The sequence below is a fragment of the Euprymna scolopes genome, chromosome 3, assembly GCF_053919585.1.
Source record: "Euprymna scolopes isolate OS-2025 chromosome 3, ASM5391958v1, whole genome shotgun sequence".
In the NCBI taxonomy this organism is placed as follows: domain Eukaryota; kingdom Metazoa; phylum Mollusca; class Cephalopoda; order Sepiida; family Sepiolidae; genus Euprymna; species Euprymna scolopes.
The window spans coordinates 144,475,044-144,494,408 of NC_136484.1; the positions used below are offsets into that span (position 1 = coordinate 144,475,044).

The 19,365-nt window shown below is 36.3% G+C and overlaps 1 protein-coding gene across 1 annotated transcript in view; it reads left to right on the forward strand.

The window, feature by feature from the left end:
* The window catches only part of LOC145259693 (tektin-2-like), an 82,269-nt gene that overhangs the window by 48,916 nt on the left and 13,988 nt on the right, over positions 1 to 19,365 (forward strand). The window contains exons 3-4 of the mRNA XM_080117367.1: positions 4,235 to 4,449; positions 14,836 to 15,058. Of these exons, the coding sequence (XP_079973493.1) occupies positions 4,235 to 4,449; positions 14,836 to 15,058 (438 nt within the window). The remainder of the gene's footprint in view (positions 1 to 4,234; positions 4,450 to 14,835; positions 15,059 to 19,365) is intronic.

A 19,365-nucleotide genomic window follows, 5' to 3' on the forward strand; every position in this document is an offset into this window, starting at 1 on the left:
CAGCAGAGTTACTATCTTTAAGAGTATATCTGAGAAAATAGACCACATCCTGTCTACATATCCCTCGGCTAACATCCACATCTGTGGTGACTTCAACGTCCATAATGTGGAATGGCTGACCCATTTAAATAAGACAGATGATGAGGGGAGGTTTTGTCATGATTTTGCCATTGCTTATGACTTCATTCAGATTGTTTGCGAACCCACCCATGTACCCGATACTACTGGTCAATATGCAAGCCTCCTAGAACTTTTTCTCTCAACTTCCCCTGAGCTATGTTCATATTCCGTTCATTCTCCTCTAGGATCCTCTGACTACTCCGTCATATCAGTTACGATAAAAACAAAATGTAAGAAGTCCCCAGACGTACCCCTCCTCCGTACTGTATACCGATACTCTGTGGCTGACTGGGATAGCTTCCGTACATTCATATCTGATCTACCTCTGCATTCCATGTTTAAAAAGGATGTGTCCTCTATAGTATTAGATCTGACCTAATGGTTAATTGTAGGCATAGACCGATTCATACCATCTAAAACATTCCAACAAAAACCTAACAGCCAGCCATGGTTCTCCCTGTGCTGCTGCTATTGCGCACAGAAATCACTTTTTCCATAACTACCAACGTAATAGATGCACTGAGACTAAAGCTGCTTTCAGGAACGCCAGCAACCACTGTAAAAGAGTAATAAAACATGCAAGAGAGCTATATACTCAGTCTGTTAAATCCAAGGAAGCTGATCAGCGGCTTGATTCCCACCAGTTTTGGCAAATAACAAATAGGATCCTGAACAGAAGTGTGCATTCTATTCCAACCATTATCAATGGACCAGAGGTCATCTCGTCAGCATCAGACAAGGCCAAACTATTTGCAAAGAACTTTGCAGCTAATTCTACCCTATGCGACAAAGGCCATCAACTTCCCATATTTCCTCCTATAACACAGAACACGCTAGGTAACATACAAATATATGTGCATGAGGTCGCCAAGCTAATCAAGAACCTCGATTCCAGTAGAGCAACTAGCCCTGACGGCATCCCAATTATAGGGTTAAAAAAGCTTCAACCAGAACTTGCTCCCATACTTACGAAACTGTTTAAGCACTGCCTTAAGGAGAAGTGCTTTGCGACTCCCTGGAAAACCTCATCAGTATGCCCTGTATTTAAGAATTCAGGTGATAAGTCATCTCCCTCTCAGTACACACCAATAAGTCTCCTGTTGTTGTTGGAATCCATATTAAATAGAGAAATAGTCAACCACCTCACCAGAAATAACCTTCTTAGTAACACACAATATGGTTTCCGTTCTGCAAGATCTACCGCAGATGTGCTAATGGTTATATCCCACAGGATTAGTGAATCTCTTGACAAAGGCTTCCTTTCTAGGGCAATTGCTCTTGACATATCAAAGGCCTTCGACAAGGTATGGCATAAGGGCCTACTTCACAAGATTTCCAGTTACGGTATAACTGGAAATGTTTTCTCAATCATTAAATCATTTCTCTCCGATAGGCTCATAATAGTGGTCGATGGACAAAAATCAGAGGCCCTCAGTATTAATGCTGGAGTCCCTCAGGGGTCAATCCTGGGCCCAACTCTCTTCCTAATCTACATCAATGATCTCCCTAAACACATACTTAAATCATTCTTTGATTTCTATGCTGATGACAGGACCATCTATGGCTACACATCAAAGGCTGTAAATGACAAAGTTCTCTCTGATTCTCTCTCCTCTGATCTTGAGTGTGTGGCACAGTGGGGGAAGAGGTGGCTGGTTACCTTTAATGCATCTAAAACCAAACTCCTATCTTTACATCATCAACGCTCTGATCCCCATCTGGCATCAATTGAAATGGATGGCTCTCATCTAGGAGAAGCCCAATGTTTTGACAAGCTTCTGGGTTTGTCTTTTACTCCTGATCTGAAATGGAACACGTACATTAAGTCTGTTGCCAAGGTCGCTGGAAAGATAGTGGTATCCTTCTACCGCTCACGAAGATATCTCACTACTGATGCAATTCTCTATCTATATAAAAGTCAAGTACATCCAAGGATGGAATACTGTTGCCATATCTGGGCAGGAGCTGCTAAAAACAGCCTATCCTGCCTTGACAGAGTGCAAAATAGACTTTGTGGCTTAGTGGGGGATGCCCTTTTCTCTATCCTGCAACCTCTCTCCCACAGAAGAGACGTTGCGAGCCTATCTTTGTTTTTATCATTATTTCCATGGCAGGTGCTCGTCTGAACTCCAATCTCTGGTTCCCCCTCGCCAATCTTTCACAAAAAACACCTGTCTAGCTGAATCCACTGTCAAAAATTTCCCCCACTCTTTATCTGTGCCTAAATAAAACGTAGATTCTATGAACAAAGCTTCTTTCTTAGAACTGCACGCATGTGGAACTCTGTTCCATCTGCCTGCTTCCCACCTGACTACAACCTGGATGCCTTCAAGTCCAGCATAAACAAATTCCTGATGAACCGCCCCCTTAACTAGACACTTTATTAAATCTCCACACTAACGTACTGTACTTGCAATAACCCTTATCCCTGAGTGGCTTCCGGGTCTTGATAAGTGGTGACCACCGTGTAAAAAAAAAAAATATATATATATATACTAGCAAAACCTACCCAACCTCAAGGCAGCAATTAATTGGAAAAGGGGGCCATATTATTGAAAAAATGTATTACTCAGAGAATATATAGAATATAAACAACAAACTTTAGTAAATTTGTAGGTTTATACTCTCAGCTAACTTACTCTCCACTACTAAGAACTAAGATTCTTTTATTTTTTATATATATAGTAAAGTTTATATGTATATTTCGTATATATTAAAGTTTAGAGTGGGGGATCAGTTTTGTATATGAATATTATGTAAAAAAAATCATTTAAGAAACCAATAACTCAGAAAATAGTGGATGATGCATTTCATATTTTTCTTTAGGTGCATCTTACTAAATGTGGAAATTTTTACAGAATTTCGAACTGCAGCGACAAAGCTCAGTGGTGCAACGGATAAAGTACTAAGTTATAATTGAATGTGTTACTGAGGATGTCATTAAAAATTACTTAAGGCTTCTATCTAATCATGGCTGATAGAACTAAATCTCCTTCTTATAACCTTTTTCTCACAGAAGAAATGTTGTGAATCTATCTCTGCTTTATCGTCATTTTTATGACAAGTGCTAATTGAGCTTCAATCTATGATGTTCCCCTGCAAAACATTCACAAGAAACACTCGTTTAGCTACAACCACTGTCAAGAATTTTCCTCACTTTCTGTTTGTGCCTAAAACTAAGTGCAAATTCAATGAACAAAGTTTCTTTTCTAGAACTGCCCACATGTGCAACTCTATACCATGGGGTTGCTTTTCATTTGACTATAACATGTACGTTTTCAAGTCCAATGTAAACAGGTTCTTGTTTAGCTGTACTTTCAATCAAATTCTACTTAATTTCTACCACTATTCAGGTGTTGTGTCATCGACCTCCTGACATTCATTAACGGTTATCCTCGAGTGGTCTTCGGCCCTTCATGAGTGGTGAATCCCTTGTAAAATAAATGAAAAAAAAACTGCTTCTACAGATTAAATAAAGGGTTCAATTTGAAATTTCAAGTCTGACAAGGCACACACACCTGAAACTGAAATCTTAAGAAGATATCAATCATGCCAGTCATTATAGGAGTAATCGGGCTAATGAAAAAGAATTTCAAAAACTATCTGGCGAATATACCCGGTGAACCAAGTGCAAAAGAAATACAAACAATAGCACTTAAAGGGACCGTTAGAATCTTAAAAAGATCTCTCGGTTGGAGTAACTAAACTAATGGGAGAATGTTTGGCATCCGGTAGAATGTCCCATCCCCAGCAAAAACAAAGTGATAAGAAAATTAAAACAAAAAGAAGGTCAGATGTTATATCAGTTGAGAAATTGTGAGACTAACAAAATATGAGCAGAGAAATCTGAATAATCTAAATGGATGTTAATTCAAGATGTTCTCTCATCACAGAGAGAACAAATATGTCTAAAAATCAATAAATAACTCGAAATTAGTTATTGGCCCAAAAGTTTCCAGGAATGCAAAATGTGTTTCCCTAGTTCTAAAGCGATGCAATTAAATCCACCTTTCCAAACCATGTGCTCGGCTGGTGATTCAGTGCGAGTCACCATTTTTAGACAGTTCCTCAAAGACATACAATTCACACATCAACGGTAATGTGTTTACTGCAGGAAGCGCAAGTGATCGATGGAATTAAAACCATCCTGCAGCAGCGTATCTCCGAGGCTTTTGAACAGCTGGTCCGTCTCCAAGAAGCAAGGCAGCAGATTCAGTCTGAGCTGCAAGACAAGAACATTGCAATGGGCATCGATATCGACCAGTACAACCTGTCACACACATCACCCAACATCAGCTACAAGCCAGATCCTCTACGGATACCAAAAGGGTAAGTACAAACCATTCATCATTACAAAAACACACACACACCAGAAATAGTGGCGGAAACATTGTGCGACGCCGCCAATGCAAATCTGGTTAGAAATGTTATCCAAATATGCACGATTGATTGAAAAACAGAGAATGCTATTTCCCATCTGGCCGATTTTTATTGATGGAAAACAATTTCTTCTTCCTTCCCACCTAAGTTTCACGATAAAAGCAACTTGGAAAAGAGGATGACGAAAACTTTCTTCTTTTGACTTTCCCAACTATTAACATCCTCATAGACCTTATAAGCAGAGTCGGTAATACCTACTTCTCAACCTCACGACTTGAAAGGGGGGGGTATGGGAAATACAAGAGGCGGGTGCAGTTTGGCTCACAAAAATGTCTGAGCAGCCCCTGTTATCCAAATATGCAAGAATAATTCAAAATCAGAGAAATGCTTTCTTTTTTTTTTTTTAAACTCCAAACAAGGCATATTGTTCCTTGGACATAAGGAGCTACTATTTGTGATAATGTCTAACAAGAGACTATGGGGAGTTGAGTAGCGAGATGTCTGTTCATTTAATTACATTTAAACTTCTGCATGTTAGCACAGTAAGGGAAGCTGGAAACAGAGAGGGAATTCCAAAGTCTAGCAGTTTGAGGAAAGAAACTATAAGCGTAGAAGGCTTTCTGGCATCTGGGGATCTCAACAGTGAAGGGGTGGGATCTTATTGCTTGTTAGGTTGGTCGAGAGTATATATGTTGAGGGGGAACAAGTGCTATAAGTTCATTAGAGCACATTCCATTGAAGTATTTGTAAAACCGCCACAGAAATGCAACATTGTGACGATAGGACAAAGATTAGAGCTTGGCTGATAATGCAATGCATATTAAATGTTATTTGCCATCTGATTTTCATTGATGGAAAATAATTTCTTCTTCCATCCTTCCTCAGTTTCACAATAAAAACAACTTAGAAACGAGGATGATGAAAACTTTATTTGGATTTTTCCAACTATTAACAGCCAGAAAGCCGGTGCCATCTACTTCTGAACCTCGCAACTTGAAAAGGGGATGGGAAATACAAGAGGTGTATGCACTTTGGCTAACAAAAAATTCCCGAGCAGCCCAGTAGGTGTTCCACTGTAAGGGCACCTCAGGAAATTAGCAATAAACTAACTTTTTCTTTTTTTTAAAGAAAAGAGTTTAAGTCTGGGAGCATGGACTTTCGAGAAAAGAACAGAATAATACCTGTGTCCAACAGAAGCAAAATCATCATCTTTTAAAAATGATTCAGATTCTGCAAAACTGATCATCAGGGATGTTGCGTAGGCTGCTATGTACAAGTCGTACTTAAGAAACGACATAATCACGTTTGACACGCTGGTTCCCATCAGATGACCAAAGTTAAGCAACGATGAGCCTGGCCAGTACCAGATGGGTGACAATTTGGACTTCCAGGAGCTGTATGTGCTCTCCGCTTATCTCAGCATTATTTCCAGTCGTCCTGGACTTCTCCTTGCCACTGGGCTTAAACAGTGCCGATTCAGGAGAGGTGTGGTTGGAGATTGTGCAACCTTTGCCACACAATTACACGTGCATCTGTCCCATCAGGGGTTATCCTTTCTCTTTCAAGACTGAACGGAGGCATCAACTTAAGAACGGTCATTAAAATTAAAGTGCATAATCCTCTTTAATATGTTTTTTCGCATCTTAACTTAAACTATCACCAAAAACAAATTCTATAGAATCACTACAATCTATTTAAACAAGAAAACGACATTAATGGGCCTAATTTACCGTCCAAATTTAAATTTTGTCTTCCATTCTTTTGAAAATCATGATAATATATTAAATTTGAAAGCTTGTATTGTTGAGGAAAAAAAATATATATATATATATATATATATATATATATATATATATATATATATATATATATATAAATAGACCGTAGTTGAGGACAACGCAAAGGCTTCCTTTTCATTGGTTACTACACTGAGATGTAGGGGAGGATGTCACTCTTTTTCCTAGATTTAATTCAAACCATTCATTATTACAAAAATACACTAGAAATAGTGGTAGGAACTTATGTGAAGCAAATCTGGTTAGAGATGTTATTCAAATATGCAAGATTGATTAAAAAAAATGAAATTTCCAATCGATTTTTATTGATGATAAACAATTTCTTATTCCTTTCGCTTCAATTTTGCAATAAAAGCGACTAGGAAAAGAGGAGGGGGAGAACTTGAAAAAGAGGAGGAGGAAGACTGGGAAAAGAGGAGGAGGAGGAAGAACTTGAAAAAGAGGAGGAGAAAGACTGGGAAAAGAGGAGGAGGAGGAAGAACTTGAAAAAGAGGAGGAGAAAGAACAAACTTTCTTCTTTGTACTTTCCCAAGGATTAAGAACCTCATAAACTTTATAAGCAAGATGCAATCCTCTGTGTATCTTTATCTCCTTCCCACAGCGGGAAGATGTGACACGAGATCAGAAAAATGGAATTTGAAAAGATGGAAAAGCACTCTGGCCTACAAAATATGCCTGGGCAGCCCCGTCATTATTCCCTGGTAGTAGTGCCTCAGATTATTAGCAATTAACTAACTCCTTCTCAAAGGGTAAGAAGGCAAAATCTGGGAAGGCGGACCTCCTAGAACTGCACAAGGCAAAGGACCATACACCTCAGCCAACAGAGAAGAAACCATCTTAACAATGGTTTACACTATGCAATCTTCTACATGTATATAAAAGTTGGATATGTCCAAAATGTCCACATCTAAGGAGGTGCTATTCAGAGCATTCTTTCCTGCCTTGACAGAGTATTAAATCGACTTTGCTATCTGGTGATCGTGGAGATCTTTTCGGTTATATGTACTTCCTAATTTCCGATGTAGCACTACTGGAAGCGGTAACAAGGCAAATCAATTCCTTCGCATTTTTTCTCTCATGCTTGTATTTGTAATATATTTGTTATTTTGATTTCAATAATTTTATTTTTATACTTTCATAAACATATATTTATTATATAAATTTAAATAAAAAATATTATTTTTAAATTTAAAAAAAAACTTTTATGTTTATCATTTCATAAACATATATTCTTTATAAAATTTAAAATGAAATAAAAACCTTATCTTTTTTTTAATTCCATTTTCATCCCAAACAAGGCACAGTGTCACTTTGATGTAGGGGGCTACTATCGGGGACATAAATTGCAGGGATACTATGTAAGGAGTTGAGCAGCAAGATGTCTGTTCGCATTACATTTGAACTCCTGCATATCAGCACGGTTGGGGAAGCAGGAACGCGGAAAAAAATTCCAGTCTAATTTCTTCCTCTGGGAAGAAACTATTAGAGTAGAAGGCTTCCTTACATCTAGGGATCTTTACTTTGTAGGGGTGGGATTTTGCTGTTTGTTGGGTTAGTCAGGTGTATTTACGTCGAAGGGGTACAAGGGCTTGTAGTTCGTCAGAGCATCCATCACTAAAATACTTGTAGAACAGGCAGAGGTTGAAGCTTTGATGACAGTTTAGGACCTATCAGGTTGGTGACTCCCTTTTGAACCTTGTTCAGGAGCGAGAGACTAGTAGCAGATGCACCAGCCCAAATGTGACAACAGTACTTCATACATGGGCGAATGGTGGCCTTGTAGAGATATAGGATACTTCCAGACATAAGTAGCTTTCTAGCACAGTAGAGAAAGCCCACTTTCTTTGCAGCGGCCTTGGCAATGCTCTCAATGTATCTGTTTCAGCCCATATTCCCTGTGAACGTTAAGATGTGGAGTTTGAAAGAAGTATTTCAGGTAATGTATCTTTAGCCATAGCTATTGGTAGTTGAGAAGTTTCTTGTAATTATTGAAGAAAACAAGCTTAGTCTTGGCCATCATTATTTTAATGAAATGTGCACGACTAAGCTCCAATCTTTGGTTCCTCCCTCTTACAAATAATTCTTAGCGAGAACTTGTCTTCAGATCATGATCGAAGATGTAGGAAATTAATTTGTCACATGATTTAGTTGATGTCTTTTTTTTGGGGGGGGGGGGCTCTCTTCATGCACGCAGATTTTAATGACAGAAGAATCAGCACCAAAAGCAATTTACTGAAAAAATACAAATTTATTTTACAGAAGTTTCTTTCTTCTTTTCCTTTCATATCACTTTTCCCTCCTCGTCCAGCATTCAAACGTTTTTGCTATTTCATTTCCAGTCCTTGTGCTTCATAATGTAACATCGCACGGATGCGCATACATGCAAAATGGCGTCACCAGTAAAGAAAAAAAAGACTTTAAAAAAGAGAAAGAGAACAATCATGGAAGAGACGTGAATAACGCTTGACATCTTGAGAGAGACGGGGAGCATGGAACGAGATAACGTTCAAGATCACGTAGGAGACGTCATGGTCGTAACAATGAGGAAATAAATGTCGTTTTTACAAAGGCAAAGCTAGTTGGAGTTATTTCCTATTCTTTGTCTTGGTCTCTTTTTTGTTTAACGGCATATCAACCTTTTGTGGGTTATTTAATGCCGAATCCATTTACTTTGGGAATAGTATTCGATGTTGTATCCAGTTATTTTATGAGATTTCTTTTTTTCAAGCTCCTTGTATTTTCAATCATTAGTTTGTAGCTTTTGATTTGGTTGTTTTATAGTGGATTTTGTCATTTTTGTTCTCTGCCTTGCAGAATATGATTGGGTTTTGCAATGGGAGGGGGAAAAGGGTTACAGTATTATTAAGTCCTAATGAATGTAGTTATATTGTTGATAGTGTTTTATATTCAAATTGTCCTCATTCTTAAGGAAGGTTTCTTGGAGATAAATAACTAAAGGATAAAATTTGGTTTGCAACAATAAAATTTCATTGTAATTTGCCTTCAATCCACGGCAATTCCATTGGATTTTCTTGTAATTCATGGGGATTTTTTTCTTTTGGTTTGAGGAGTAACTTCAGTTTCCATGTCTTCTAATTCCGTAAATCTATTTGTAGTAGTAGCAGTGGCTTCTGTTTGTGGTAATTTCTTTATATTATTTTGTTTTTTGGTGGATGTATTTTTTGTTTGTTTTTCAAGTGCATTTTTTTCACCACCGGGAAGACGTATTGGTGACCTGTATGGTCTTTCTTTTGTTTTTCTTTAGTTTCGTCTTTTTCAGCATCTGCACAACGTACTGGTGATTTCTGTGATCTTTCTTTTGATCTACTTTGTTTTCTTGCATGTTCTGATTTTGGTTGAGAATTTGTTTTATTGGTAACATTAGTTGATGATTTAATGGGATGATTAATTTTTGATATGTTTGGTTTGATTTCATTTATAAATTTGGGCCAGTCGTTTGGTCCCAATTGTAACAATTTGTTTATTAGTATTTCGTATTTGGAGTCTTGGTTAGTGATGTTGGATGATATATAACTTGAGGTGACTTGAGAGTACGTCTTTTCCTTCATGTATCCATCTACTATTTTCCTGGCTTCGAGGAAAGAGATGTTTTTGGTATGTTTTATTGACACTACTTCCTTTTCTTTCTTCCAGATTCTGCATGCTCTAGCATAAGCAGGATGGTTTTCTCCACAATTTGCACATTTGCAATCAAGATTGCAGTCATTGACAGTGTGGTCTAGATCTCTCTGGCCACATCTGCCGCACACTGCTCGTCCCCTACATGCATCCTCATGGTGGCCAAACTTCTGGCATTTAAAGCACCAAAGTGAGTTTGGTATAAAGGGTTCAACTTTTTCAACGTTGAACCCAATTTTGATTTCTTTTGGGATAGTGGGTCTATCGAATTGCATAATGTAAGTGTTCGAATGTATAGTCTAATTCTCTTTTTTTATTGTAATTCTTTTAACGTTTATTATTCCTTGGTTTTTAAGTTCTTTTGTTATCTCTTCATTAGTGCACATTGAGAGGTCTTTTGATTTTACTACACCTTTGGATGTATTCAGATTCTTGTGGGGATAAGTTTTGATATTTATGTTGTGGAAAGTTTTCATTCCTAGGAGAAAAGTGGCATGTTTTTCTCTTTCCACTTCCACCAGTAGGGTTTTACTTTTTAAAGTTATTACATTTTTGGGGGTCATATATGCCGATATAACTTTATGTATAATAAACGATGATAAGTCAGTTATTTTGGTTTCTTCAGTGGATTCCAATACAATGAATTTTGAGGATGTTTGATATAGTTCATTATCTAAACTATCCGAGTCGACGTGTTGGTGCTTGGAGTTTTTATGATTAGTCATAGACAATATATATTTTAAATTCATTGTTTATGCTCCCCACCCACTTCGGAGTCCAATATTGGGGCATGTTAAGGGGAAACCCCATTCGCCTTGTCATACCAGGGCTACATAAACAGTATACATGTTCCAAATGGGAGCCATGAGAACCCATAATCCTTTAGTTACACAATCCAAGTCATTTGTGGTAACTTCCGACACTATACAGCCATGTCATAGCTTTAATCATTTGGCACATTTGACCCTAGCCACCGCCTTCTAACACATGGAAAAGAGGGGAAAATATGTATATAGTTTATAGTGGTACAGGGTAGAACTGTATTTGTTACGGTTTAGAGGAAATTGATAGAAAAGTAGATGTGTTAGGGCTTGATGTAACTAGTCGATTGATCAGATCGGGCCCCTCCGACTGCCGCCCGTCTAGCCTTGTATGAGGCCAAAGTGGAGTGTTGTAACTGATATTTTTAATTTCCCTTGATATCAGTTGCTCAGCCACCAGGATCCTTTTCCGGGTCATTACGGGTCGCCACCCACAGCCAACAGGTAGCCCCTTTAAGAAACTTTTACTTTTTGCAGGGGGACAGTCGGTGTATTCTAATGCCTTACCGACTGGGTTGGGAAGTAGGGAAGGAAAAAAAAAAGGGAGGGGAAGAGGAAAGGGAAAGGGGCTGTTGTTTTTGTTTTTGCAGAACATAATTAAGTTTTACAAAAGAGAATAGAAAACAAAAACAGAAGTTTAATGTAGGTGCATTTCGTCTTAGGAAGCCACTAGACAGCCTGATCTGGTAGCACCAGTTGGTCTTTTTTGAAACTGAAACTGCACACAACGTGTGTTGGTTCCTAGACATCGTTATAAGCAAGTCTAATTATTTGCTTTCAAGGGTTCCTTGGCATCCATTCAAGACAATCATGCTTCTACAATGATTTATCCAGGAAATGAAAGCTCCACATGAACGAACCAGCATAACTATTGAAAAATTTATATAAATAAATTTGGAATATTCAGCTTCTCTCTCTCAACGTCACTTTTCTGTTGACCATGTGGCAGACGTTTTTGATATTTATCGTTTAGTGGGTGAACTCTCTCCAAATTCCACAGTATATGGTCTGGTCTAATTATTTGCTTCCAAGTTTTCCTCGCCCAGCAACCTTCCAAGACATCCATGTTTCCACAACAGTTTATCCAGGAGGGTAAACACTCCCAATGACCGATTTGTCATTAGGACAATCTCTATGCTGTACAAATGTCAGGCCTTCAGCAAATATTTCGATGCTTAGATTTTGCATTGCAAAGACTATGATTATTAAAATGATTCGTATTTTTCAAAAATGCATTTTTTTTTTTTTTTTTTCAAACAGTTCGAGACTATGGAAAGAAAACCTTCATTATTGACAGTGAAGAATTATTAGTATGCACACGTAGATTGAAGATGAAATTTTAACTACTTTTTGAACTTAAAAGAGTTTATATTATTTGGATTATTCGGACTATTGTTCTCATCTTGAGTGTTATTTTTACAATGTTTCACAAGGACCCATGGTGTAATGGCTAAAGTACTTCCTCGGTGCGAGCAATACAATTGTAAATTACTTAGGACTTGCCTGTCGAAACAAAAGCATGTGAATTAAATAAGTGGTTCCGGACAAAATTCCATGCTGATTCCTGACCTCAATAGAAAGATTACAAAGATGCTAATGAAAATTAAATCCCAAGGTATAACTGGATGTCTACAAACTATAATTAGGTCCTTCTTAGACAATAGGACCATCCAGGTCATCATTGATAGACGCACATCCAAGCAACATAACATTAATATAAGAGTGCCTCCGGGATCGATCATTGGACCACTATTAATACTAATATTCATAAACGACCTCCCTGATAATATTGTGTCCGAGATGGGTATATTTGCTGATGATACAATGCTTTATAAGATGTATGAGGGGAAAAAAGGATGTACATAAATCTAAGACAATAGTAGAATCGTTAGAAAATTACCTCCAGACCATTATAGAATGGAGCTGCTAATGGATGGTAACATTTAATGCTAGTAAGGCTAAACTGCTCTCCTTTAACAAGACGCCTCTCCAACCACTGATATCCATGACAAATAACACCCTACTTGAGAATTCTTTTTTCAAACTCCTCGACCTAGCATTAGCGGGCAATATGAACTGGAGCAAACACATTGAGGACATTGCAAAAGCTGCTGCAAAGAAGGTGGGTTCCTTCTATTAAGCTAGAAGACTAATCACACCTGAGAGTATCCTGTACCTCTACAAGGCCACCATTCGTCCGTGCATGGAGTAGTGTTGCCACATTTGGGCTGGTGCATCTACACTAGCCTCTACCTCTTCGATTGGGCCCAAAAACGAGTTTTCAATCTAATAGGTGCCACTTTGTCAACTAAACTCCAACCCCTGTCCTATCACTGCAATGTTGCATCTCTGTTCCGGTTTAACAAATATTTTAATGGAATGTAATCTGATGAACTCGTTTCACTATGCCCCCTGGACATACATATCCCCGACAAAAACCCCACTTAGCAACAAAATCTCACCCCTTCACTGTTGAGGTCCCTAAATGCTAGAAAGCTTTCTACTCTAATAGTTTTTTCCTTAAAACCACTAGATTTGTGAATTCCCTTCCTGCTACTTGCTCTCCTGACTGTACTGATATACAAAAGTTTAAAGGTAACGTAAACCAACATCTTTTTAATCTTTCATAGGCATGGTCCCAAATAGTAGACCTTTTTGTCCAAGTTGCAATAAGCCTTGTTAAGGAGTGAACGTGAGTATAAAAAAAGATTACAGAATTCGACAAGAACAATCTAAATAAGATTGGAGGTTACATCGGCCGAAACGTTGTGAACATAATAACACTCAATACGAGAATAGTGATCCAAATAAATAATCCTCATCTTAAAAATTTGGAAATAAAATAGTTTAAATGTGAAACTTGAAACGATATCAATTTTCCATGCTAGTTATTATGAGTTATTTTGAACTGTATAGATTTAAACTATACAGTTCAAAATAACTCATAATAACTATATCAAAATATTAGCTTATTATTATACAATAATGTTAAACTATCTTATTTAACTTAATTGTTGAAGGAATTTAAATTTGTCTTTTAACCCTCAACTGCACATTACGCCTGCATAAACTTGATATTTAGAAACACAACGAATATCTCAATGTATCTACATTTAAGTTTGATTGCTTTGTTTATATCAACACTTTTTGGCTTATTTAATGCCGAATCCACTAATTTTGGTAGAAGTTTTTAGGCTTTTAATTTTTTAAAGTTTTATTCATAGTTTTTTTTTTATTGTTTTGCAACTGATAATTGTTGTTCTTGTTTTTTTTTGGTTCTGCAGAACATAATTGAATTTTGCAAATTGGAACAAAACAATAACATCAATGTTTGGTGCATTTCAGTCAGGGAACCGATATCTTCAAACAGTCTGATCTAGTAGCACCAGTGTATTTACATTTAAAGAATGACTCGTCTACCTACAATAACTGTCAACAATTTCCCTCACTCTCTATATGTTCCTAAAACTAAATCAACATTCCATGAGCAAAGTTTCTTTCCTAGAACGGTCTGTCTGTGAAACAAATTATTACGCGTCTGCTTCCCAGCGAACTATAACATGGTCGTTTTCAAGTCTAATGTAAATATAGGTTCTTGTTGCACTGTCGTTATATAATTAAAACTCTACCCAACTTCCACCATTACTGATCTTCATGGTGTTGCCTCATCGTCAACCTAACACTCATTAACACTTATCCTCGAGTGGCTTCCGAACCTTGATAAGCGGTGACCCACTAAGTAAAAAAATAAAAATATATAATGAATACGTGAAAATAATTAAAAAGTCTTTTTTAATTCAACATGAAATTTGTGTCTCGTTAATGTTAATAATAATAAGAATAACAACAATATTTTCAAGTCATTCTGTTTTTTAAAGTTACAAAATTCAAGTTATTATTTAATATGTACAATTTATTATTAAAAAAAGTTTTTTTGAATTAAACAAAAAAACGATGTTTACTTTTATAAATATTTATTTTGCAATATTTCTGCTTTTCCTTTTTTACACAAGAGATGAAATGAAATTTAAAAAAAAAAAAAAATCTTTTCAGAAGAGAAACTTACTTTTTATTTCCAGCTCCACCACCCCGCAACAATGGGAGGATTACACGCGCTACAATGTCGATCGTGCTCAAGCAGAACTCAAAGGCTCACGCATCTTGAGGGAAACGATTCTTCACACACAGCATCAAACTAAAAATGATCTTGAGGCCCAGCACAACGCCACCGAATACGCCTTCCGAAAGCGCATGCATGACTTTGAGAGGGCAATAGACGAACTGGAATGGCAGAAAAAAAACGTAAACCTCCCCCCTCTCTCTTTCTCCTCTTCCTCCTTTTAGTGTTATTTTTGGTATTCAATGTTTATAAATAAAACGAGAATAAAGCATTAGAACCCTTATACAAATGGGAAATCTGTCTAAAAAAATGTTATGTGACGATATTGTGGATCCCGGGCAGAGTCAACCGACCTTGCTGGTGAATTCTCACGAATTGGCTTAATGGCATGTCAACCATTTTTGGATAATTTCATGCCGAGATAATACATGGCTTTATATCTGATTAATCTGTAGATTTATATCCCTCTCAAATCCAGAAGATTACACACAAGGTTCGAAAAGTGGGATTGGAAAGGCAGTTCTCTAAAGAAAAAAAGCACCTTGGCCGAACAAAAAATGCCTGGGAAAAACACCATCAACATTCCACGATAAGGGCATCTCAAGCTATTAGCAATAAACCAATTTTCAAAGAGTGAGAAGAGAAAGTCTAGGAGGGTGGATCTCCTAGAGCTGCACAGAGCCATACTCGACAGAGAACATGGCAACACCAACATGCTCAAGACTATGTCGACCTAATTTAGGTATGACATAGCTACCCTGGAGGGTCGCTTGATTTTTAGATTATGTTGAATTTGAAGAGATTTTTGTTACATACAGCACCGGGGCCTTTCTAAATGTTCACCCATTTAGTATTGGTTAGTTTCGATGTTGCTTAACTTTGGTAATCTTATGAAAATATGCGTGTCAACGTGATTATATGTTAAGAAAATATTTACAAAAGAAACATTCGGTTCACTGAAAGTGATTTAGTATACATTTTGTTTTTAATATCCTGGTGATATCATGTTGAAACTCTGGTCCTCATGAAATTACTAAGTTAAGAAACATTTTTCCAGGTCAGTACTAAAGTGGGTGACTAAAATGTTTTAATATCTGACTGATCTGTAGATTTTATTTACTTCCCTCCCACAGTAGGAAGATTAGACACAAAGTTGGGTAAGTGAGATTGGAAAAACCAGCGCCATAGAGAAAGAGCTCTCTAATCACCTAAAAAATGCCTGGGTATCCCCATCACCCTTTATTAGAAGGGGCGCGCCTCAGGCGATTAGCAATAAACTAACCTCTTCTCAAAGTTTCAACAAGTAAAAACAAATAAAATCTTGTTAATTTTGGAAAGAATTTGATAAGTCCTGACTATAAAAAGTCAGAGACATTTAAGAATAAAAAATATAAAAAGTCGAAAATAAAAAGTATAGAAAATGCAGTAAATTTATCAGCACACATTCCGTGGAAGTGCTTATAAAAAAAAAAACAAAAAAAAAAACAAGCACAGAAATGCAATCCTGCAGTGATGCGACAGAGGCAGGAGCTTGTCAGACAGTGTGGGATGTATTAGATTAGCTAGGCATAGGCGAATCGTAGCTTTGTAGAGATATAAGGATACTAGCAGAAGTGAAATGTTTTCTGGCCCACGTCTTTTTTTCTTCTTTTTACAACCTCTTTCTCACAAAAGAAACGTTGCTAGTCTATCTCTACCCTATCATTATTTTTCATGGCAGGTGCTCGAATGAGCTTCAATCCATGGTTCCCTTCCCTCTGTAAAACATTCACAACAAAATCTCGTCTAGCTACAACCACTATCACCAAATTCTCTTATTCTCTGTCAGTGGCTAAAATTAAGCGACTGGTGCTACCAGATCAGGCTGTCTGAAAAACAGTGACTTTCTGACTGAAATGCACCGCACATAAATGTTATTGTTTTTTTCTTCTCTTTTGCATAACTCAACCATGTTCAGCAAAGCCAAAAAAACAAAAACAACAGACCCTTTCCCCTCTCTTTTTCTTTTTTCTTCTTCCTCCCCCACTTTCCCACTAAACTAAAAACACACCAAGTAATAACAACGCATCAACTAATAACATTGCATGGTTCAATCAATGAGTAACAATTTAAATATATGAACAACTTGAAGCATAGAACTTTTTGTCAGAATGGCTGGATTCGGCATTGAATAACCCAAAAAGGGTTGATATGCACAAAAAATAATAACAAATAAATAAATAAAAATAAATAAAAAATAAATTAAACGAAAATTTCTTAAACAAAGAACTACCCGACTACAGAACACAATACCGCAGGTATGTTTCCCCAGCTGACTAAAATATAGTCGTTTTCAAGTTCAATGCAAACAAGTTTTTGTTGAGCTGTCCTCTTAAATAATCAAATTATATTCAATTTTCACCGATACCAATCATTAAGGTGTTGTCTCACCAATCACCTGACACTCATTTATCATTTGAGCCTTGATAAACGGTGACTTCCTAATAATTTTTTAATTAAAAAAAAGGTAGAGGACGTTTACCTTCTTTGTAGAAGCCTTGGCAACAACTTCTATCTCTTGTAGCGATGGTAACATAAAAAGGAAATACCATTAATTTCTTGACGACAAGATATTTGTCTAATATTTCTTAAACAGTTTATCATTTCTTAGACAAAAAAAAAAGTTAAAATAAAAATTGGAATCTTAAGATTACATTTCTTAGATGTAAGTAGACATTTTTGCAATCAGAAAATTCGAGTCGTTTTTTTCTATTAGATTCTGCTGCTTTTATTACCTCCAAATAAAGAAGAGTCAGACTGATTATCTTACATATAAAGTAGAACAAGTCTATTTACTGTTTCTTTGATGCAAATATCGTTCTTTAATACAAGGGATGTGTCTTTTAATCTGTTTCGTCAGTTAATTTGTGTTCTTAAAATGTACAAATTGTTTTGGGTCACCGATTAAGTTCCTGCCGTTTTTTTTTATTTAAATTTAAAAGTTGGTATTATGCACTTATTGAACCGTGCTGAAATAATAACGTTGTTATTTAGAAAGCCATTCTTAACATGGAGAGAGAAGGGTGTTTTGTAACAATTCTCTACTTTCACCTAATAATTTAATAATAAAAAAAGATACTGTGAAACATTAATTTAACTTGGAAATACTATTTAAAAAACAGGACGGTAACATAAGTGCATAAGCACCTAAAAGTTTAATAAAATAAGTACTAATTAATCAATAGTGTATTTTTCTTGTGGTTAACAATTTATTCCCAAGATTCAACAAGATTTTAATATATCGTTTGTAGAAATTTAAAAACAAAAAAAAAAAAGCAAAAAAAAGCAAAACGAAAGCAGTGTCGAAAATGTTCATTTTTCCTAACTTGATATTTCATTTTAACGATGTGAAAATAAAAAGAAATTAGAGAAGAATATTGTAGTTTGCTTGAAGCATTGTGCATAGTGTGTAAGGAGTTGTGTTTAAAGGCTATGACAATGCTGTTTGGTAGAAAAAACACTGTTGGATACAAAATAAAGTAAATAGAATAAATGACAATATTAATAGATTTCAATAAGTGTCGATTATTAATTATTTATTTGCCAAAATAATGTGTCGAACCAGGATGGTATCAATGGTATTATGTTCTTTGAATTTTCGAGGGAAAATTCATCTTCATAAAGAGAAACAAAAAAAAAATATGTATTACCACTCGGTTGGGGAATGTTTTTGCCAGGAGCCAGAAGTTATGGAATGCCTATTGCATTAAACTTGCAGAAAATAATTTAGTTATTGTTGAAATATTAGCTGGCACATATATATATATATATATATATATATATATATATATATGATTAGTTTTTTTGGAAAAAGAATTCCAGCAGAGTGCTCAATTAAAAGGAAAATCCAAATTTTAAGAGCGTACTTATATTTTGTGTACAGAAAGTTGTTAGTTGAGACAGGTCATTGGTACCGTCGGTTTCAAGCCCGATAATAAGGCCCGTTTAAGGTATACTTATCGAGCTCTCTTCAGCCAAATTTTTTTTTTGTTTCTCTTTATGAAGATGAATTTTCCCTCGAATATTGGCTGAAGAGAGCTCGATAAGGATACCTTAAACGGGCCTTATTATCGGGCTTGAAACCGACGGTACCAATGACCTGTCTCAACTAACAACTTTCTGTACACAAAATATATATATATATATATATATATATATATATATATATATATGAGACTACCTCTATGCCCCACGACTCTCTTATATACGGGTTATACTTATATCCGGCTTACACTGTACATTAACACAGGCTTCAATTTAGGACCAGAAAAAAATCTCTCTTATATCAGTTTTTTTTTTTTTTTTTTTTTAAATATTCGGGTCTCTTATATCCGGGTTACATTGCATATATTTATATTTACTGTTTATTTGTCCCAAACAAGGTACAGTGCCACTAAGTCGTAAGGGTCTACTGATAGGGACCAGATTTGCCAAGATACTATGTAGGGAG